The sequence below is a fragment of the Camelus bactrianus genome, chromosome 16 (genome assembly GCF_048773025.1).
Source record: "Camelus bactrianus isolate YW-2024 breed Bactrian camel chromosome 16, ASM4877302v1, whole genome shotgun sequence".
Classification (NCBI taxonomy): Eukaryota; Metazoa; Chordata; class Mammalia; order Artiodactyla; family Camelidae; genus Camelus; species Camelus bactrianus.
In genome coordinates this window covers 41,986,813-42,010,379 of record NC_133554.1, presented here as the reverse complement: position 1 = coordinate 42,010,379, position 23,567 = coordinate 41,986,813, and the positions used below count along the sequence as shown (strand labels likewise).

Here is a 23,567-nt window from a genome sequence, read left to right as displayed (position 1 = left end):
ACTTCTGCCCAACCCAAGTCGGGCCAGCCTCCACATTTTGCTGATTCTACCTGGCAGAATCTCGCAGCCATCTGTCTGTTTCCACACCACACCTGAAGCCACCTTCATCTCTCTCTTGAGTAATTGCTGGTCCATGTCCATCTGCTCCTAGCAGGGCCCCATCGGGTCTACCCAGAGCTCTGGTGGAGCGCCTCCAGACCTCTACTCAAAACCTCCAACTAAGTCCCCATAGCTCAATAACTGAACACACACTCTGAAGTCTGACCTTCAAGGCCCAGCACAACCAGAGCCCCCACCTTTTGGACCTGAATTGTCACTCTTCTGAGACCCTAGCCCCACCAACTATCTGAGCAAACCTTGCTCTTTTTCACCTCTGAGCCTGTCCAAGATTCAAGAGACAGGTCAATGGAATCAAACAGAAACCCAGAAAACTATCTTTGGATCTGTAAGAATCTAGTGGTGGAAATGAAAAACTAAAGTCTGGTGCTAGTACAATGGACTGATTACTTGGGAAAAACAAAATTATAGATTCATCTCTCATCTTACCCAAAACTAAATTCCAAATGTATTAAAGAGTTAAATGTAAAAAGGGAATAAATTGTTTTAAAAAATATATAGGCATCCATCAACTTTCTGAATGGAGAAGGACTTTTCTAAGCATTAAAATAACAAAAGAAGGCACAAATGAAAAGATTGAGCTCAAGGCAATCTATAGATTTAATGCAATCCCTATCAAATTACCCAGGACATATTTCACAGAACTAGAACAAATCATAATAAAATTTATATGGAACCACAAAAGACCTAGAATTGCCAAAGCATTACTGAAGAAAAAGAAAGGCTAGAAGAATAACTCTCCCAGACTTCAGACAATACTAGAGAGCTACAGTAATCAAGACAGCATGGTATTGGTACAAAAACAGACATATGGACCAATGGAACAGAACAGAGAGTCCAGAAATGAACCCACAAACTTTTGGTCAGCTAATCTTCAACAAAAGAGGCAAGAATATACAATGGAATAAAGACAGTCTCTTAAGCAAATGGTGTTGGGAAAACTGGACAGCAGCATGTAAATCAGTGAAGCTAGAACACTCCCTTACACCATACACAAAAATAAACTCAAAATGGGTCAAAGACTTAAACATAAGACAAGATACAATAAACCTCCTAGAAGAAAATATAGGCAAAACATTATCTGACATACATCTCAAAAATGTTCTCCTAGGAACAGTCTACTCAAACAATAGAAATAAAAGCAAGAATAAACAAATGGGACCTAATTAAACTTACAAGCTTCTGCACAGCAAAGGAAACCATAAGTAAAACAAAAAGACAGCCTACAGAATGGGAGAAAATTTTTGCAAATGAAACCAACAAAGGCTTGATCTCCAGAATATATAAGCAGCTCATACAACTTAATAAGAAAAAACAAACAACCCAATCCAAAAATGGGCAAAAGACCTAAACAAGCAAGTCTCCAAGGAAAAAATACAAATGATCAATAGGCACATGAAAAAATGCTCAATATCACTAATTATCAGAGAAATGCAAATCAAAACTACAATGAGGTATCACCTCACACCAGTCAGAATGGCCATCATTCAATTTGCCATTACAAATGACAAACGCTGGAGAGGCTGTGGAGGAAAGGGGACCCTCCTACACTGCAGGTGGGAATGCAGTTTGGTGCAGCCACTGTGGAAAACAGTATGGAGATTCCTCAAAAGACTAGGAATAGACTTACCATATGACCCAGGAATCCCACTCCTGGGCTTATATTCAGAAGGAACCCTACTTCAAAATGACACCTGCACCCCAATGTTCATAGCAGCATTATTTACAATAGCCAAGACATAGAAACAGCCTAAATGTCCATCAACAGATGACTGGATAAAGAAGATGTGGTATATTTATACAATGGAATACTATTTAGCCATAAAACCTGACAACATAACGCCATTTGCAGCAACATGGATACTCCTGGAGAATGTCATTCTAAGTGAAATAAGCCAGAAAGAGAAAGAAAAATACCATATGAGATTGCTCATATGCAGAATCTAAAACAAAAAAAACAAAAAACAAAAAAACCCATAAATACAAAACAGAAACAGACTCATAGACATAGAATACAAACTTGTGGTTGCCAAGGGGGCGGGGAGTGGGAAGGGACAGACTGGGATTTCAAAATGTAGAATAGATAAACAAGATTATACTGTATAGGACAGGGAAATATATACAAGATCTTGTGGTAGCTCACAGCGAAAAAAAATATAACAATGAATATATGTATGTTCATGTATAACTGAAAAATTGTGCTCTACACTGGAATTTGACACAATGTCGTAAAATGACTATAACTCAATAAAAGTAAATAAATAAATAAATAAATAAATAAATTTTTAAAAAAGAAAAGATTGATGGATTTTACTATCTTAAAATTGAAAACTTTTGCACTAAAAAAACAAGAGTCAAATTGATGGGCAAAGGATAAACTGAGAAAGATTATTTGGACATAAAAATACAAATGACAAAGAGTGAACAGCTTTATTTAAAAGAGAGCTCTAATGAATCAACAAGAAAAATATGAACACCCCAAAAGGAAAATAGGCAAGAGTCAATAAGAAATATTTTCTCAAATAAATTAAAAAATAAATGTGTGAAAACATTTGACCTTTACTGGTAGCCAAAGGAAATAATCAAAGATACAAAGATTTATATTCAAGGATGTTTTTGCAGCATTACTTATTAATAATTAAAAATGGAGACCAACCTTAATATCTAAAAGTAAAGCAATGGTTAAATAAACTATGGAACATCATAATGATAGTGTGGTATGCAATGTTTTAATTATTATTATTATTATTTTTTGTAATGGAGGTGCTGGGGATTGAACCCAGGACCTCGTGCATGCTAAACATGTGATCTACCACTGAGCTATACCTGTCTCCCTAATTATGTTTTTAAAGAATATTTAATGGTGTTGAAAATGTCATTATTTAGTAAGTTTTAAAAGGAAGCTAAAAAAGCACAAGAAGACTATAAAGAGACACATCAAAATGATAACATTTTAGGTGGTCAGTCATGGGTTTTTATTTTTTCATCTCAGTACTTGCACATATTTTCTAAACCTTCTACAGTGAACACATACTATTTTTATAATCAGGAAAAATGCTATTTTTAAAAGGGGGAAAAAAAGGCTGTACCAATATGGGGAAATGCTTGCGATACAGCACAGTAAAAAGGAGCACTGGTGAGAGACTCAAGGAGGTTATGAGAGTTTTCATTCACTTATTCAGAGTGACATTAATGTTTGTATAATAAAGAAGAAAATAAAATGTGCTGTGGTCCATCAGATCAATGGAAAAATTAACTTATCAGGGAGGACCCAGGGAAGAGGACTCTAGTAGAATTCTCACCCAGTGTCAGTGGTAAAACCTCTCTTTTATTATTTATTTATTTATTTATTTATTTTGGTAAAACCTCTCTTGAGGACATTGGAGCTATGTCTGACAGAGCTGCAACCCAAAAGCCCCGCCTCGGGTCCCTCCCCACGTGACCTCTCACGCAAATGCACTGAAGGTCAGGTGAGGAGACAGTCACTGCGGCATTGTTTGCAATATCAGAAAATGGAAACGATGTAAGCTTCCATCAGTAGGAGATATAAGGGGGGAAACAAAAAATGTAACATGTTTGTACAAAAAAAAAATGGCAATTAAAAAGAAGGCGCTAGACCTAACTCCACATGGACACCATGGATGGATTCCAAAATCCATCTGTGGAGGGGCCCAAATGCAGAACTATAATGGTAACAACTAACACATCTAGTGCCCTCTATGTCCCCACACTGTTACGAGCACTTGACATCTGTAAACTGATATAATCCCCAAAATAGCCTATAAGAAGATTTTAGGTTTTCCTATTATTCCCATTTTACAGATGACTAAACTGAGGCACAAATTAAGGAAACTGCCTGAAGTCTCACAGCTGGTGACAGGGCCAAGACTTGAACCCCAGCAGTCTGATGCCAGAACATCACCATGACACTCACATAAATTCAGAAGAACATTATGTGCGTGAATTTTTAATACACACAAAAAACTATATTATGTTATCCTATCTTATGGATGTGAAAGCATTATGGACTGAGAAAAGCACACCAAATTCCTGACAGTGCTGCCCTCTACTGATGGAGGGAGACAGGGTAATGGGGCCGAGAAGGAGGGATTACAGGAACTTAACTTTATGATGTTTTCTTAAAAAAAAAAAAAGCTTAAAAATTTTTTAATAACAATTAAGAAACAAAGCTCAAAAAGTTAAATATAGAATTACCAAAAGAATACAGAATAACCCAAAAGAACTGAAAGCAGGGGCTCGGATATCTGCACACCTGTGTTTATAGCCGCGTTATTCACAACAACCAAAAGGTGGAAGCAACCCAAGTGCCCATCGACAGATGACTGGATGAACAAAATGAGGCATTTACATACAGTGGAGGAATAATAGTCGGCCTTAAAAAAGAAGGAAATTCTGATACATGCTACAACATTATACTAAGTAAAATAAGCCAGTCACAAAAGGGCAATGACTTCACTTACATGAGGTCCCTGGGGTAGTCAAATCATAGAGACAGAAAGCAGAATGGTGGGTGCCAGGGGCTGGCGGGAGGCAGGGATGGAGAATTAGTGTTTAATGGGTACAGAGTTTCAATTTTAGATTACGAAAAAGTTCTAGAAATGGATAGTGGTGAGAGTTGTGTAACATTATACATGTACTGAATACCACTGTACGTATATTTTTAACTTCACTTTTTATGTAATTTTTATAGTTCTTTTTATTTTTTTAATTTTTTATTTTATTTTTTAAATGGAGGTACTGGGAAATGAACCCAGGACCTCGTACATGCTAAGTACATGCTCTACCGCTGAGCTATACCCACCCCCTCTCCACTGTATATATTTTACCACAATTTCTTTTTAAAAGGTTTGTTGAAAATGCAACAAAATGTTAACAACTGTCCATTCTGGGTCATGAGTACTCAGAGGTTCACCATGTCATTATTCTAAAAAAACTAACATAATAGGAGGTTTGGTGTGGCCAAGGATGTGGAGATGAGGCGGGCAGCTGGCTTGGGCCTTCGCCATCTCCTCCCTGGTCCTCCTATTTTTCCTGCATTGTGGTTGCTATGGAAACAAGGGGCACCTTGAGCTCCCAGAGCTCAGCCCAGGTGCTGCAAACTCCAGGAATAATGTTAGAGTGTGAATGAAATAAAAGCCCCGATCGCCTGGGCCGCGTGTACACACACATCTGTCCTCCTGGTAAGTTTAGCGAGGGACCGTGTGTCCACATGTGAGCCTGCAGTGACCACCACCTGCACATGTCTGTCCTCAGCAGCAGGCCTGGGTCTGGGTGCACATCGCTCTGGTTTGCCTGTCTGGGTAGGTTTGTGTACCTGCGGGCTTGTCACGTGGTTCCATGTGTCCACACAGCCCAGGACTATTATTACTTGTGTCAGAAGTATTAAGGCAGGTAACGGTTACCAGGTGGTAACTACGTAGCAGGCACTGTGCTCCCTGCTTCACTGGCATTATCTCCTTCAAACCTCACAACAATAGAACCTACATCTAGGTACTATTATGATCCCCAGATAAGGAAACTGAGGCACAGAGAGGTTGTGTAACTTGCCCAAGGTCATCCAGAGCACGTGAACCTAACCACTGAATCTGTACTTTGGGGAAAGAGAGGTTAAATGTCACTGGTTCCCAAACAGCTGCAGACCCAGCTGCATCAGAAGCACCACCTCTGGCCCTGATACACAGATTTCCTGGGCCCCACCCTGAGTCCCCAGGGTGGGTCTGCATTGCAGCCAGGGTGGACAACTATCGGTCCACCAGTTGGAGTTGGCTGATGGGGTTGGACAAAGCATGGCAGGCTGGGGTCAGGGGCAGTTCTTGGGCCCGGAAATGGGCCTGGGAAAGCCTGTGGTTCAAAGCTCCTCACTTGCAGATGGCATATGCCAGTGGCGAGGAAACCAAGAAAGAGGTAACAGTTGTCACACACACACACACAAACACACATACCCAGGGCAGGGCTCCAAAATTCAGTTATGTGGCTTTGTGGCCTGCCAGGCACGGATTTCCGCCCACTCCACCCTCTCAGAATGAGCTGGCCCGGGGTGGAGGATGACAATTCAGTAACCTGCCCGTTCACAGCTCAGCCCACGGCAGGGAGGGGTCAGCCGCCTCACCTGGACAACAAACAGTGGGGGAGCTGGGGCTAGACTCCCTAGAGGCTCCCACAGCCTCAGCCCTTAAGGGGAGAGGGACACAGGCAGAAATCATGGGGCAGGAGGAGCCAAATGTGACCCTTGAGGTTCCAGCTGCTCCAGGAGCACAAGAAACAGGGCGCTTTATTCTCCTGGGGAAGGAGGTGTTCACAGAGGAAGCAGCATCTAAGCCAGTCCTGGGAGGGTGGGCGGGAAGATGCATGCCAGGGCCAGGGGGCAGGGAGCAGCATAAGCAGACGTCAGGGCTGAAAAGTGCCAGGAAACAGCAAGTCACATCATCTGGCTGGAGGTAAAGGTCAAAAGGAGGCACATTTGCAAGGAGGAAAAAAAAAAAAAGACTAGAAATGTACTGAGGCACAGATAGGTTAATTATGTTGCCCAAGGTTGCCCAGCTGGTGGAATCAGATTTAAACATAAGCTGCCTGACTCCAAAGCCCACGAATTAACCACAAAGATGGGGTTTACTAGCAGGTAGCCTTTTCTTCTGTACATATTTTAGAATGCTTAGAGGACCTGGCTGGGCCGGGAGTAATGTTTCTCAACAGGGTGGGGGAACCCTTATACCTCTGCCCTAGAAATTCAGCAGTGCTTGGAGACATTTTTGATGGTCACTATTAGGGGGTAGGTCACTGGTATCCGGTGGGCAGAGATTGGAGATGCTGCTTGACATTCTGCAGTGCACAGGAGAGCCCCCACAACAGAGAGTTCCCTAGTCCCAAATGTCAGCAGAAACCCTGGGCTAGAGAGACTCACCCCTCTGGAGTCCATTTTAACACCCAGCCCCACCTGAACCACTGACAGTCGTCACACTCGTTTATCCCTTGGGACCGGGTTTCCCAAATTTTGCTGCACATTGGAATCACCTGGAGATCTTTAAAAAGTACTAGCGCTGGGTCCCACCCCAGACATTCTGATTCCCAATTCTGGAATCGCGTGCAACCTGGATATGAGAATTTTTTTTCAAGCCTCCCAGGTGATACCAAAATGCAGAAAAGCCTGGGAACCAGTGCTTTGTCTGGGGGCTCAGGAGGCTCCCACTATCTGCTGTGGACCGAGGACAGCTAGTGGATGCTGATGGCAGAAAGAGAAGTCACCATGGAGTGAACACAACCAAAGACTGCCCAGCCCCCCACCAGGGTCCTGGGGACAAGCCAGTGTGGAGTCAGCACTGACAAGGTCTACCATGGGGATCCAGGACTCCTTGGAGCCATTAGAGACAGCTTCGAGGATGATGAATTAGTCAGAGCTGATGGAGGCGCGAGGAGGAGGTTAACTAGACCGCCTTTGTCACCGTCTGGGCAGGAGATAATGGGCCTGAACGGGAGGTGGGCGGGAGAGGACAAACCCTGGTGACTCAGGGGCTTCACAACCCAGTGACAGGGAAAGAACTGGATTTGGAAAGGAGAAAAGGTTAATTGAGAGTGAGTGCAATCTGGGGCCAGAGCAGGAAAAGATCAGTCAGTGGCTGAAGGCAGGGGTGGCAGCTGACAGTACCAGGAAAGGGGTGACCTGGGGAGTAGGGACCAGGAAGTCGGCCATAGGGCAACAGGAGCTGAGACCCGGAGGGCTGACACACCTGGATACCTGGAGCGGAAGCAGCACAGGTGGGGTGAACCTGGCCTGCAGGATGGGTCACATATGGCGCTTTATTTTTTAAATTCTTGAGCTAGTTGTCAAGATTTTGCCTAACACTCCAGATTTCCAGCTTCTCTTGTGATGTGGAAGATCTGGGGAGACAGGTGGCCTTCCTGTAGTGTGCTCACAGGTGCCCCCTAGACCCTTCCCGGCGGTTGTATTCAGCCCTGCCAGATCCCTGCAGGCATCAGGTCTGTCTTCAGAAAGAAGAGACCAGGTCCTAAATCAGAAAGTGGCGAAGATGGAGGAGTTGATGGGGAAACAGAGATGGAGAGCCGACCTCTCGTGGCCTGGTCCTGCCCACACCGCCTTCGCGCTGGGCCACGTCATTTACTGATCCGTAAATGAGGAGGTTAAAGCCCATGACCTCTCGTTGTCCATCCTCATGTCTATCGGGCTCCCCGCAGGCTGCCCAGGCCAACCCCTCTGGCCAAGCTTTGAAATGAAGCCTAGAAAACCTGAGTACTTCCAACAAACATCAACCCAGGCAGTAAGAAATCCCAAACACACCCAGAGAGGTCAAGGATGACCAGGGGAAGAGAAGACTCAGGGAACAACAGCCACCTTCCAAAGCCTAAGGGGTTCTCAGGAGAAAGCTGGATTATTAGCCTTGTCTAGGGCTGGGGGATGAGGGACCAAGACGCGGCAGTTTCAGAGATTCCAGATGAAAATAACAGTCAGCTTTGAACAATCAGAGCTGCGGTGCAACAGAACAGGCATCCTTACCAGGTAATGCTCTGCCAGTCACTGGGGGTGACCATGCTCAGGCTGGGTGACTAGTGCCCTAAAGGGCACAAGGTATTCACATAGTGCCTAATTTGACTTTCTTTTAATTCAAGCCCTAAGAGTCAAGGACTCCAGAGATCTGGGGGTCTCTCCTGAAGGTTCCCTTTTCCTCTTCCAATGCTCCCAGTGAAAACTGTTGGGGATCAGGTTCTAGACTCAGCCTTCCAGACAGGCAAGGCCAAAACGGTCTGGGAAAAGCACAGACTGCCCAGTCCCTTGCTCCCCTTGCCCTTCAGCCAGACCCAGCAAGCCCTGCCACACGGCCCCCATCCCAGCATAGCCTCACCCAGGCCCCCCTCAGAGGCAAAAGGAGCAGCTAGCTCCTGGGGGGCTCTCAGCACAAGCCAGGGGGCCATCTACATCCCCTCCTGATACCCTCATCCCCACTCCCTGCTCCCAGCCCCAGAGGAACCAGCAAGAGGAAGGGGAGAGAAGCAAGCACCCCCCAACCCCAGACACCTGTGTGCATCCTGGGCACCTGTCCATCAGAAGCTTCTCCAGGGGATGCAGGGATCCTGACACACTCAAGGGTCCATGGTGTATGGACACAAAGCATAAGAGATACACAGTGTGGGTAGTCAGAGCCTCTCGCCAAAGCCCAGCTGAAGCAATTCCCCCCCAGCCTTGGCTGAATTCAGCTCCTGGGGAGCCAGAGCCCTCCAGCCTCCTCTTCATGGGACCCTGAGCCTTCCCATCCAGACCAGGCCATCAGGCCTCTGAAGAAGCTCGAGGGTATGGCCAGAGACCTGGGAGTGCACAAGGGCTTTCAGGGAGCTGAATGGGTGAGGGCCTCCCAATCAAGGATAGCTGGACCGGGGCTGCAGGATGCAGGCCACCCCATCGACATCTCTTCTGCATCCCTGCCCTGTCACCTGCAGTAACAGAGCCCTGTCCCACAGGATCACCAAGGACCACTCAACTCACCAGCCATGCGGAAAACACCCTCACAGGGTCCCAGGAAGAAGTAGAGCCCCTCCTGCCCGCCATCCCATTCTCATCTCAAAAGAGCCCCAGGCCCAGTACCTACTGGTCATAGCTGCCAGCGGCTCCCTGCTGCCCATAAGCAGATACGACCAGACCTGGTCAAGACCCAGGTTGCTGCTTGGCCACGAAGAAATCAGAACAGGGACTCACCAGGGCTTCCTGGGCATGGTGGAGACTGGCCAGGATGAGGGCCAGGAGCACGCAGATCCCTGGGATTTGCAGACCCTGCTGTCTGGCAAATGGCACCTCCAGGTGCTTCCCCCGTGCCCGGCAATGAAATCGGGCCCCAGCCCAGATGCTGGTGAAGCACCCGCCCGCCTTGCTTCTCCCCATAGCCACTCACACCCCACGACTCCAGATCCCAAAACAGACATGTTCGTGGTTACCATAGGAACTCGCTAAAGCCAAAAAAGGCACCACACAGTCACCCACATGGGCCCTTAAAGCTCTCGTCCACCTGCATGGACAAGTATGCACGCACACCTACACACACCTACACACGCCAGCACTGTTCTCAGGCTAGGGGACCATGCTAAATAAACCACTGAACCAGGGCTGATACTTGAAACAGAAACAGGGATGTTCCCCTAGGCCCCACATGGAACGTGTCTGGAAGTGGGTTCCCTGCACACCCAGTGTAGCCAGCTGTCAATTACAAGAGCAATGGCACCAGCCAATGCTCACCTGGCGCTCACCTGCCAAAGGCACTCCCAAAGCTGTGTGGGGCCAGGAGCCCGGACTGCCACCAGCTCGGCCTGCAAGGCCAGAGTGAGAGCGCTGCCCAGCCTGCTTCTCTGGCCACAGACCAGCTCTTGCACCCCTCAAGATGCTGCTCCTCTCCTCTGCACCCTTCTATGGGAGGGCAGGGGCGGGGGCTGGGTATAAAGGCTGGGTTCTAAGCCAGCCACACATGAGGGGAGAGGGGAAAGTGGGGAGCAGAGATTGTATATTCAGAGCCTCACTCTCTCCCTCTACCCGGAACTGCCCAAACTCCCATCTTCATCCGTGGGACCAACATCCACTCACTCAAGGGCTCACCCAGGGACTTGAGTCTTCACCTTGACCCCTCCCTTGCCCTCTTCTCCCACATCCAAACCAGCTCCAGATTGGGGAGTCTGCCTTCTCGAGCGCTCTCCAGTCTGTCCTCTCTCCCCAACCCCATTGCCCTGCTCCGGCCTCCAACCTCTCCAGTGAGTCAGCAGATGTCAGCCAGAGGAGCCTTCAAACTCAAATCACATTACGCCCCTGCCTTAAAGCCTTTCCATAGCTCCCAGTCACCCAGAGAGGCAAGCCCAGCCCCCTACACAGCCCTCCCACACTCCCTGACGTGGCCCAGCCTGTCCCCACACTCGCACCCAGTGATCTGTCCGGTGTAATAAAAGCACCCGGGTCCCTCCCAGCTCGCGCCATTCACACCTCACTGCCTGTGCGCAGTTGCTGCTGCAAGTGCGTCTCCCCCTCTCCATGCTGACCTCACTCCCCCAGGAGATGGCTAAGGCATCACCAAGTCTCCAGGAAGCTCTCCTTCATCTTCTCCAAAGACAACTCTGTTGGCACTTGTCACATTCCATTGCAATTGTCTGTCTGTCTCCCTGCAGGGCTATAAGCTTTCAGGAACAGAAATTGTCTTTTTTATCTCTGCTTCCCCACCAGCCCCAGGGCCTAGCACTGGGCTTGGAATGTAGATGCCCAGGAAATGGGAGCTGAACTGATTCAGCTTTCTAACCCCCCATACATCGAGCTCCCCCTGTCCTTGGCAACCCCAGCAAACTCAACAGATGCCCTAGGTGTGTAGAAGAGTTGACTGAGATGGGGCAGCCCCAGAAGGTTCTAGAACTTCTTGGTGGTGCCTCAAGGATTCTTGTAATCCACAGTAAACAAAGGCCTGGTGGTCAAAGATGGGGAAATGAATTGGTGATCATGGCCCTCAAACAATGCATGGAAGAAAGCCATTACACTGGAATCAAGGGGTGGACTGTGCAGGGATGGGCTTTCTGGAAGGCAGGCTGGAAAGCTGGAGGCAGAGACTTGATGCACAGTCACCAGGGGCCTGACTCTGCTCTCTCCCTCTGCCCCGCCCCAAAATGCAGCCTTGCCAGTGACACCAAGAGAACCTGGAGAGGCAGATGTCTGTACAGGCAACCACCCAGATTTTGTGCGTAATCCTCACAGGATGGAGCGAGAGCCCTGAGTTTAAAAGGGTTGTGACGTAGCAAGAAAGTGAGTTTCTGGATGTGGCAAGCCCCCATCCTGCATGGACACTGACTCCAGCAGCTGCCATCAGGGACCCAAGGGGCCAAGGGAAGTTACACTGAGACAGTGTCTGCTCCTGCCCTCCAGTCGCCTCACTTCTAACAGGATTTTTAATTCTTAACTGGTGAAATCTGAAACCTCCAGAGTAGGGACAGCTGTGTGGTAGCTTCTGCCCAAACCATAGGAAGGCTGAAGTGCTGCCCCAGCCAGGCTGCTGGGAAGACGGCTCCTCCAGGCCCTCTGCCGCCTCCTCCTGAGGAAGAAACATGGGGCCACAGTCCCCTCGAGGCCCTAGCACATGCTTTCTCTCTATTTAGAGATGCCCACTTCCAGTGACCAAAGCAGGGACCATCAATTTAAAAGTTGGATTCTCTTTCCTACACGGCGATGGGTTTTAGATTTTCCCATCAACAGGAGTGTGTGCGATGCCGGGCCTGCAGCAGGGGAGACGGCTGCACTGAGCCATCCCCATGCTTACCTGGTCCCAAGACAGCCAGTGCCTGTGTACCACAGTCATGTCAGATGGCTGGGGCACGGCTCCCCAGCCCATGAAGTGCACATGTGTGTGCATGCGTGCGCGTGTGTGCACACACACACACGCACATGCCTATCTTTCCAGAAAAGCAGGGGTCTCTGAGAAGGAGGGCAAGGGGCAGCAAAGAAAGAGTAGAGGAAAGTATCTGTGGTTCCCAGCTACCCACTCTGGATGCTGCTCCAGGGAGCTCCACGAGCAAACTCCTGCCCCTGCCAACCTGGGCTGTCCCCTGGGGGAATCCAGTCTGACCATGGCTCAACTTCTGCTGACATGGACCTCATCCCAGGCTGGCCCAGAGCAGGCTGGAGAAGGGAGGTTCCCCACCTACAGACCATGTCTGTCTCTCGCCAGCCCTTCCCCTGCATGTGATAGGCTGACCGTGACGACCCAGAAGTGATCCATCCAGCAAATACAGACTGAGAAACTGCCATGTGCCAGGCACGGTGTTAGGCTGCAGGGAGCCAGAGATGAAGCATGCCTCTGCTCTTAAAGACATTCATTCACACGTGCGTGCATTCACTTATTCAACAGCCAGCACCTACTGTCATCAAAGTCCTAAGAGAAACACGAAAGGACAAAAGCCATGAAGGTGAACCTCTAGAAAATCAAAGCCAGAAGAGAGCAGATTGGACACCAGCGCAACCATCCCATTTTACAGATGGGGAAACTGAGGCTCAGAGAGGTTAACGATTTGCCCGTTTGTTAGTCTGGGGCTATAACCTTGATCCTCCAACTCCTTCTCCTGCATGTGCTGCCACCATCCCCTCTCCAGTGTCCCTCTGTGACTCCAGGCCCCCTGCATCCCTTAACTCTGAGGGTCCTTGTCATTCAGATACCACAGCCCCTCTCAACCTGGGCCTCCAGCAGGGGCTAGGCCCTCCCACCCACAGCCCTGTGGAGGCAGAAGTGCATTCTGGGATCAAGGCACCAGATTCCCTATCTACAGGGACAGGTGTGGAGAACTATCCAGTTCCAGCCTGGACTGAGCCAGCCATGAAATACAGGCCTGGATTCAAATCCCAACTGCATGACCTACTTACTGATGACCTTGACCAAGTTTCCTAACCTCTCAAGCCTCCCTTTCTCTTTGGTAAAATGCAGAGAGTAGTGGAAGCTACTTCACAAGGTGGCTGTGAAACCTCAGGGAAACTGTGATGAAAACTGAGCACGTGGTAAGTGCTCAATAACAGCAGGGCCAGAGCCCCCGTCTTCAGAGCCGCATGGTTCAGGGACACTTTCAGGAGTTGTATGGCTGACTGTCTTCGTGCAAGGACACCAGGTAGCTGGGGAAGGAGCCAAGGCAATCGGGAGCATGGGCTACAGCCCAGGGGTGTCTGGTGCTCAGGAGAAAAGCCAATAGGAGGCACTAGCAGAGAGAAAGATATCTCACCCAGCAGAGGCAGAATGAAGGCAGCGTCTCCTTCTAAGGCTAGCAGAGCCCTAGCATGTGCAGTTGGCTGCCTAGTGACCTATCAGTAAGCAAAGTCACACCCTGGACACCGAGGCAGAATTTCACCTTAGGTATTAGTGGGGGAAAGAAGGGGACGAGCAGGTACTGATCTTCCTTTTAGTGCCCAGGGTCGTGGAGGTGGCCAGATAAAACTTATGTTGTCTGCCCAGCTCGAGATTCATCTTTCTTCTCTAAGAACTAACCCCTCCCACAGAGAGAGGAGGCTGCAGCCGCCATGTTTCATCCATAAAACCTCACCTCTCCAGCTAAACTTATTGGACTAAACTGGACCAATCAGATTCCCTCTTTTTTTTTTTTTAACTGTTTTATTGAGATGTAGTTTTTATACTACACAATTCACCATTTTTAAGTATACAATTCAATGGTTTTTTGTATATTCACAAGGCTGTGCAACGATTACCACTCAAGTTCCAGAACATTTTCATCACCCCCCAAAAAGAAGCCTGTATCTTTGCAATCACTCCCCTCATTCTCCCAACAACCTCTCCAGCCCTAGAAAACCACCAATCTATTTTCTGTCTCTCTGGATTTGCTTATTCTAGACATTTCATATAAATAGAATCATACAATATGTGGTTTTCAATAACTAACCTTCACTTACAATGTATCCAGGGTTTATCTATGTTGTAGCATGAGTCAGTACTTCATTCCTTTTTATGGCTAAATAATATACCATCGTATGGTTATGCCACATTTTGTTCATCCATTCATCTGTGGATGGACATTTGGATTATTTCCACTTTGGGCTATTATTAATACTGCTATGAACATTCATGTACAAGTTTCTGTATGGACATATGTCTTCATTTCTCTTGGATACATACTGAAGAATGGAACTGCTGGTCATACGGTAACTCTACGTTTAACATTTTGAGGTTAAATTGTTTTCCAGAGTAGCCGCACCATTTCACATTCCCACCAGCATCCTCACCAACATTTGTTATTATCTGTCTTTTTGATTATAGTCATTCCAGGGGGTGTGAAGTAGTATCTCACTGTGGCTTTGATGTGCATTTCCCCTATGACTAATGATGTTGAACATCTTTTCATGTGCTTATTGGCCATTTGTATATCTTCTTTGGAAAAATGTCTATTCAGATCCTTTGCCCATTTTTAAATTGCGCTTTTGTCTTTGTACTATTAAGTTGTTAGAGTTCTTTGTATATTTTAGATAGGAGTCCCTTATCAGATATATGATTTGAAAATATTTTCTCCCATTCTGTGGGTTGTCCTTTTACTTTCCTGATGGTGTCCTTTGTAACACAAAAGTTTTTAATTTTGATGAAGTTCAATTAAACAATTTGTTGTTGTTGCTGTTGCTTGTGCTTTTGGTATCATACCCAAGACATCATTGCCTTATCCAAAGTCACAAAGATTTTCATCTATGTTTTCTTCTAAGACTTTTACAGTTTTGGCTCTTACATTTAGGTCTTTGATCCATTATGAGTTAATTTTTGTATATGGTGCGAGAGAGAGAGATTCAATTTCATTCTTTTGCATGTGGATATCAGTTGTCCAGCACCATTTGTTGAAAGACTATTTTTCTCCATTGAATTGTCATGACACACTTGTTGAAAATCAATTGACCACAAATATGAGGGTTTATTTCTGGACTTTGAATTCGATTCCATTGATCTATACATCTATCCTTATGGCCAGTACCAAACTCTCTTTTGATTACTGTCACTTTGTAGTAAATTTGACATCAGGATTATAGTCCTCCAACTTTGTTCTTCTTTTTCAAGATTATCCTTGAATTTCCATATGGAAATTAGGATCAGTTCATCAATTTCTGCAAGGAAATCAGCTGGGATTTTAACAGGGATGGGTTTTTAGTTCCTATCCAACCTCTCCACATCTATAGCTCTGCCTCCCCACCTTGGGTTCCCTGAGGCACCCTAGGATTTTTTCCATAAATTCCATCCTTGGCTTAACCAGATTACACTGGGTTTTTGTTTCTTACAATCAGAAGAATTTTAATCAAGTATAAGTAGGAACACCATCCTACACTCTGTCCTAGACAACACTCTCCATGCCACCTCCCCAAGGCCTAGACCCTCAGACTGTCCCCCAGGGACCCAGAGACCCCCTAGGGTCCCAATCGCAAACCGGTCCATGCCCCCAGCCATTCACTTCACCCCATAGCTAGTTTCTTTCCAGGTTACGTGTATCTTCTTTACCAGTTAAAACAAACAGGCCCTCAGTAAACACTTGTGAAATTGAACTAGATGTCTCAAGACAGCACCAAAAAACCCCCACCCTCCCACCAGTCTACACCCTTTAGTAACCCAGCTTCATGCCTGGCATCTCATTCAATACGCAGATAGGAAGCTCTAGAAAAGACAGACATTGTTGTGCCCATTGGACAAAGGAGACAGAAAATGAAGTCCAGAGAAGTTATGTGTCTTACCTGAGAGTGACTTGTCCTGAACCCTGGGCTGCACTGATGCACACCCATAGCAACCAGCACAGGCACAGATGGGCCCCTTGTCCGGCCCCATCTTTAAGAGCTGCTTTAGGAGCTACCTCCTACCAGCAGTCTTCCATGACTGCTCCCACTGCATCCCTGGTGTCAACTCTACAGAGAGACTAAAAGCTCTCAGAAGGTGGGGACGGTTTGCCACGCATCTTTGCCCTGGTACCTGCCTGCCCTCACCCTTCCAAGCAAAACAAACCAGATTGGGAAGCCTCCTTAACTTGACCGCCTTATATGCCAACTCTTGAGACCTGCTGTGCTTTGCCCAGGGACCTGTATCCAGGGGATGCAGAGTCAGTACTGGTGACCTAATGGTACAGCAGAGGTGCTCTTCCACTGAGATGGGGGAGTTACAAGCAGGAGGGGCTGCCTCTAAAGGCAATTTAAAAATTAAATATTTTAAAAATAAAATAAAATAAATATTACCCAGTAGAGGAATTTTTCATGCACAAACTAATTCATATGTGGCAGGATAATATTTTGAGCTAGTGACCAATGCTGGTTTTCCCTTCTTTTCAATTCATTCAATTGGAGAAAGTGGCTGGTCAGTACTCATTGCCCAAGGGAGGGATGCAAACGGGAGTTGATGTGTTAAGTCTCAAGGGAGAAAGAGGATCCAGATGCCAATGAAATGGTTCAGCCAGAAACATGGGGGAAAAAGGAACCAGGGTTGATGAGAGAGGAGCAGTCGGAGGTTCTAGGACAGAGGGGTGCCTGCTCAGTGCTCCCCACACAGATGAGATGACACACTAAATCTGATGCTGGAATTCACTTAGAGCCTCAGGACCAGGCTGATCAGGATGAGAGATGTCTGGTAACAGATGACTCAATGACCACACACACACTGGGGGTTTTTGTCCAGTCCTAGAACCGTGCGGCATAATTTTTCAAGAACGTGGGAATGTCAGAAAGACAACCTGATGGGACTGGGGCTCCACACAAAAATTAAAGCGATGGAAAATACAATTACCTTTCTTACACCCCTGAGCTGCGGCCTGAAAGTCACATTGCCCTACACATTTCCACCAGGCTGGGGCCTGCTGCTTCCTCCCCAGCGTCTGCCTTTCCCCAGATGCTGCAGGAATCAAGAGCCTCCTCCAACCCCTGAAGCCCCTGGACTGAGAATCTGACTAATGCAACAGCCCCGCTCACACAACCTGGAGGGAAATGAGGGCCCCCACGGAGCTCAGGTCTGCCATTACCTCTGACCTTTATGTAACAGGAAGTGGCTACTTACTTGACCTTCAGGCTCGCCAGCATGGTCTTGTCGATCCTGCGAAGAGAAAAGCAAGGGTTTCTGTCAGTGCCAGGGCTGAGGGCTCCCACATAGCACCTGGGGGGAACAGGTCCTGGGGCCAGCCCCGACCACCAGCCCCACAGGTCCTGCAGGGGACAGCACTGCTTCAGGAGGAAGGACGTTCTCCCCTAGCCCAGGAAGGGAGGACCGGGAGCTCTGGGACAGCTGGAGCCACAGATAACCCGGTAAGGCCGGTCCTGTTATTCTCCCCATTTCAGAGATGAGGAAACAGGCTCAGGAGGGTAAAATCACTGGCCCAGTCCCGATCCCGGTATCTGACTCCAGACCCAGGGGTCTTAAGTACTCTCCATGTCGTCTCTCCCTTGGTCACCCACATGCAGCAACAGGACTTTGCAACCCAGCTGCATGGGTCACTCACTGGTTCCTGGACAACCAACATATGGATATTTCCTGGGCTTCTGCTTTAGAAAGATGCCAGCACCTCCAGTCCCAGGGACCCTTTGTTCTGGAAGCTGCTGGTCCTGCCAAGGATGCAGAAGCCCCTCCTGGGACAGAACCTGACAGCAGGCTCCAGGGTGCATGGGAGGTGGGAGCTGTTGGGCACAGGAGCTCAGAGCAAGAAGATCACGTTTGCGGCAGACTGTCCCGGCAGCCAGCTCCTCCGTCCCAGCCTGCGCCCACCCTCGCTGCAAGCCAAGGCAGTGCTGCTAGGCTTCTATTTTTACACTCTGCATATGCCAGCCCTTATGGCTGGTAGAAGAGACCCTTTTCTTTCTCTAGAGACAGAAAAGTAGGTGAGATTCCCGCTATCTGTGTCTCCTCTTGCTTAGGTGTCACAAACGCCAGGATCACCATCACCATCACCATCAGTGTCACCATCGCCATCCATGCCACCAAAATCACCACCTCCAGGATGCTCAAAATCCTGGAAAGTTCTTATAGCCACCTCTGTCCAGCAGCTCACCTCTGCCACTCACTTCCCTTGCTCATGACTACTGGGGCCAGCAGGGCAAGGGGAGCAGTGTCAGGGGCCACACAGTGAGGACGCAGAGCTGCCCCAGCAATCCCAAGTCAGCACCAAGCCCTTGAGCTGGGGGGTAAGATCCTTTCACTCTGAGTAAACTCCCAGCATCTTCTGATCTCAGTGCCCAACAACAAAACAAGACACACCCAAGGCTTGCAGCCCAGATCCCTCCCTTCCCAGCTCCTTCCCCACATGCTCCTGGGTCCCTTCCTTGGGGCTTCCATGAGATTCCCCAGGGTCTCACAGGCTCCTAACACCCTCTGGAATGCAGACCCTCCTCCACTCCCATTCAACCCACCGAATGGGAGGAAGCCGGACTCAGGAGTCAGACCCCTGCACTCTGCAGTAATATCTGTGACCAGAGCAATGCAACTGGAACCCCTCACAACAAGCCCTTATATTTTATATTTTCTCCAGGAATCTTGTTTAATTCTTACAACATCCCTGTGTTGTGGGTAAGGCAGAAATTCCCCACTTACACATGGGGAAACTGAGACCCAGAGAGAGGAAGTGTCCCATCTGGGTTCCTCAAAGAGCAGAGGTGTAGCAGCACCAGAAGCCTGGCTCCGGGTGTGACACCCTCTCACCCACCACACCACCCACTGACACTCTGGGTCATACTCTGGGCCACAGCAGCCCTTGTCCCAGCACCCACATCCACACCTACCCAGTCAACAGGGTTCTCACGCTGGGGTGTGGCCCCAGAGGGCTGGGCCTATGGCCTTGCAGGGCTGAGATGGAGGAGATAGGGCAGTGCTGTGACACTAGGCTTTTCCCTTTCAGGAAGCCGAGGTCCCCAGGTTTTCTCTGGTGCTTTCTCTCTCCTCCCTCCCCCACCCCATCTCAACTACTCTCATCAGCTTGTCCATGCTGGCATCCCATGGACCTTTGACAATACCACCCCCAAGATTCTCTTCACTGTCTGGAGTGTCAGGAATCTGTAATTCAGCCCTCAACCCACTGCAATATTCCCTCCCAGCTGACAGCCATCCCCACATGATGCCCACCATCTCCCTCCAACTCCACCAGGGAGCCCTGCCAGCCCCTCCACTCAATGGGCCCCCAACCAAATGCCTGTCATGGGGAAAACATCTCACTAAGTCACTCTGTAAGCACCTACTGAGCGTGTACGAGGTGCCAAGCACAGTCTGTCTGCTCCACGCCTCCTGGAGAAAAGTGGGCCTTGGAGGACCAGCCCATTGCTGGGGCCGGCCCTGCAGGAATCCCAGCCCAGCCTCGCACACTCATCCCTGACCTGGAAGCGGACCATGTGATTGGAACCCAGACCCCACTCTCAGGACAGCAGCCCCTTGGCATCAGGGAAGGCCTGTGAGCAGGTACTAGGAGGCCACATTGGGCCACCCCCGGCACTGTCTCACCTTCACTCTCTCATTTTGCCAAACATGAAGCATCCACAAGCCCCTCCCACCAAAGGAAGGGTGGCAAAGTGCCCCCAAAGAGGAGGAAAGGGGAAATCAAAAGCTGCATGCATAGGGGAGCAGGTTATCAGCCAGAGGACTGGAGACCGTGTCTTATGGCCCCTGTGCCTCCCTCCCTCTTTCCCCCAAACTCTGGTGTCCCCATCACTGCCCACCCCAGATTCTACACCAGGACAGCCCTGACCACCCTCCCCCCAGCAGTAGGAACCTCTTCTCTGACAATGCCCTGGGCCTAGAAGCTGAAAGGAAACTGATAATGAAAACCACCAGACCCTGCTCCCCAGCTGAGGAGCAGCCACCAGCAGCTGGGAACCAGAGACAAGCCTGTGACCTCAGTTTCCCCAGTTTCTGGCCCCATGGGGAAGAAAGAGCCTCTCCCTTGTCCCAGATAGAAGCTTAGCAGCAAAAGGTGGCCCAGAAGGTCAGAAGAGGCTCAAGCTAGGATTGGCCACAGGGGGAGGGGGAGGGGCCTCCAGAGACAGGCCTGCCCCCTCCCCTCACAGCTCACCCCCGCAGAGAGGAGGCAGCCCAAAGGCCCAGCAGGCCACAGACTCCGCCTGCGGCGAAGTCACAAAGAGGACACAGACCAGAGCAGAACACACATGCACACTCAGGGAGACAAGACCAGAGGTGTAGACCCGCAGCTGCTCAGGAACACAGAGTGCACAGGTAGGCACGCCCACCCCGCCAGGCATACACCTCACACACTGTCACACAGACATGCACACCTGCACACACAGTCCCGGACCCCACACACGTTCACAATCATCACAGAGGCACATACAAACGGAAACACATGACACAGAGACACACATTCAACCAGTCGCAGAGTCACACTCACACTGCTCCAGCTCCCACCTCTGGATCCCCTAGAAGATTGTACCCAAGGGAGAGTGAGGAAAAGCTTAGTGTCAGATGCCCCAGCCAGAATCCTCCATCTCCATCCAGCCCAGGCATCTGAAAGTGCCCCCCTCACCAACCGGGTCTCAGTCACAGTGTGAGAGCCCTCTGCACGGGCAGCCCCACGCTCAACAAGGCTTCACTTCATGGACAGTTTTGCTCCCACCCCTCCACCTGCCCTCCCATCTGTTACCCACCATCCGAAGCCCCCAAAGGAGACGCTGCGCTTCCTGCCAAACATGGTTGTGGCCGCAGGGCCCCGGGTCCAGCGATGTCCCTGCAGCCCTGTTGCACCGGGGTCCACAGCCACAGGCGTAGGGTGGGGCGCCCAGCATGGCACCTCCCCCTTCGCCTGCCCCCCAGCCCGGCTTCCTGTGGGTGAGGCCTCAGGGTGGGAGGTGTGTCCTGCCCCCAAGGACGCACCAAGAGAGGTCGCAGAGGGCAGTTTCCCCACGCCCAGAGGAACCCACAGATCCGGAAGGGGCTCGGCCGGCGGATTGCACCACAGCCCAAGCTGGCAACTCAGCCCCACACAGCCAGGGCTTCCTGGAACCCCAGGAGGACAGAGGATTCCCACGATCGTGCCTGGGAGGGGGACAGAGACCTGACTGGAAGGCTCAGGCAGCGCTGCAGACTGGGGTCCCACACCGACTCCCTGGGGGCTGCCAGCAGTGGGACCTTGGCTCTCTGCTCCACTGTGGCTTGAACCTGCCCCACCCCTGTGATTACACCTGTACACACTAGTACACAAGCATACATGCATCCATGTGGGCACAAGGGCACACGCACATGGGCACAGATACACGCACAGAACCTACAGGTATACCCCGGCACACACATGCTCACACACATCAGCAGACATCCGCACACGTACACACAGGTACTGCTCACGCACGCGTAGGTGCATATGGACATGAACAGAGACATGCACCCACCAAACCCTGGCTATATAAGAGCCAGTAATAATCCCTTTTTTCCTAAAGCCAACATGAGTTGGATTTCTCTCCCTCTGCAATGAGGAAGTCCTGACTAAGATAAAGAGCTTGATGAGCCAAAGAGTGAAGGTGAAAACAGTCCTTGGCCTGCGTCTGCTGCCTCCGCGATGTCAGCATCTTATCCAGGCCAAGCACTGTGCAGGGTGAGCCAGACGCAGCTCCCAGCCTTAGCCCAGGTGCTATGTGGGTTACTAATGACAAAATTCCTTTTGCAAAGCACTTCCTTTTTCTTTTTTTTTTTTAATCAAATACAGGTCGTTCCTGGCCAATCAGTGGAGCACGATATTTGATGTGTTTTTATGCAGGAGAGAGGGGATTGCAGTCACAGCAAGCTTGGACATGTCCCACCTCCATCTTACCTATTCTTAGATCTGTAAACACAAGCACACGCACAACATGTGTGCATGTTGTCCATCAGCATACTCTAGGGGCAGACACAGCTGAGACATTCTCTCATGCAGACCTTCATAGTCTGCGAGACACTCAGGTAAACACCAGGTAGGAGGCCACCTGGGCCAAGTGTTCACAGATCCAGCAGGGACACAAGCCTAGGCCCAAGAATCTAAAGGTCAGCAGGGCAGCCCAGGGACCAGGAAGGGGCAATTCAAGACCAGGCTGGATTCTCCCAGCTGAGGTTCTGGTCCCTTGCATGGCAGCCATAAAAGATACAGAGTCACGGAATTCAGACACCTGGCCCAAGAGCAGCATGCAGGGAGTGGGACAGAACTCACAGCATCCCAGAATTCCTTGAACCCGAAGAAGGATCTGTGTCTTCCTCGCCCCTCAGAGTGAGGGCTTGGAGAAAGAGAAGGGAGGTTCCCAGATGGCTTTGAATTTTACCCCGTAAGCTCTGGAGGGAAGTGAGAGCCATTCTAGAGCCTCATCCACTCTCCTCTCCTCAGCGCTCAGGCCCTCAAAATTCGGGAGCTGTGTGCCCTCCAGCAATTTACCTAACTCTCTTGGCCTCAGTGTCCTCCATAATGTGGGGTGGCTGCTACCCACCTCACAAGGTGATAAGTGAACGTAAACACTTAGCACAGGGCTCCCACACCACTCCCAGAGCTGTTACAATTATTATATATTCCACCCTCTCCCTCAGTCCTGGTCGGCTTCCTGTCACCCCTGCTCTGGCCCCTCAGCTCTTCTTCTGGGTGGTGGCATGGCTCTCTGGGTAGGACTGTGAGTCAAGAGAAAAGAGAAGCACTGTGTGTGCCAGGCCCAGCCCTCCTGCCCCACCAAGCATGGCCCGGCCTCCTCCAAGACCTCAGCTGACTCAGCACACCAGCAGTCAGGGTGGAGGTGAGGACAAGTTACAGGGACACGAAAGCCAACAGCAGCGCCCCTGTGTCTGTGAGTTGACTATGGGCCAGCGCTGACCTCTCAACCTCACAGCTGCCTCAGAGAGGACACTACTTTATCCCATTTTACAGATGGGGATGCTGAGGCACAGAGAGGTTAAGGAACATGATAAAATGTACCCAGCATGATGGTAGCAGACCTGGGTTTGACCCCGGAGCTCAAAGTC

The 23,567-nt window shown here is 49.5% G+C and overlaps 1 protein-coding gene across 3 annotated transcripts in view; it reads right to left on the bottom strand.

The window, feature by feature from the left end:
• Positions 1 to 21,364, bottom strand: part of RAP1GAP2 (RAP1 GTPase activating protein 2) — a 150,731-nt gene extending 129,367 nt beyond the window's left edge. For 2 of the 3 annotated variants that reach the window (XM_045518965.2, XM_045518966.2), the window contains exons 1-2: positions 21,245 to 21,364; positions 17,664 to 17,699 (exon numbers count right to left, since the gene is read on the bottom strand). In XM_045518965.2, coding sequence (XP_045374921.1) covers positions 17,664 to 17,699; positions 21,245 to 21,288 — 80 coding nt within the window. In that variant the 5' untranslated portion in view covers positions 21,289 to 21,364. The remainder of the gene's footprint in view (positions 1 to 17,663; positions 17,700 to 21,244) is intronic. The other variant, XM_045518973.2, reaches the window with a different exon arrangement.
• Between the last annotated feature and the right edge of the window lie 2,203 nt (positions 21,365 to 23,567).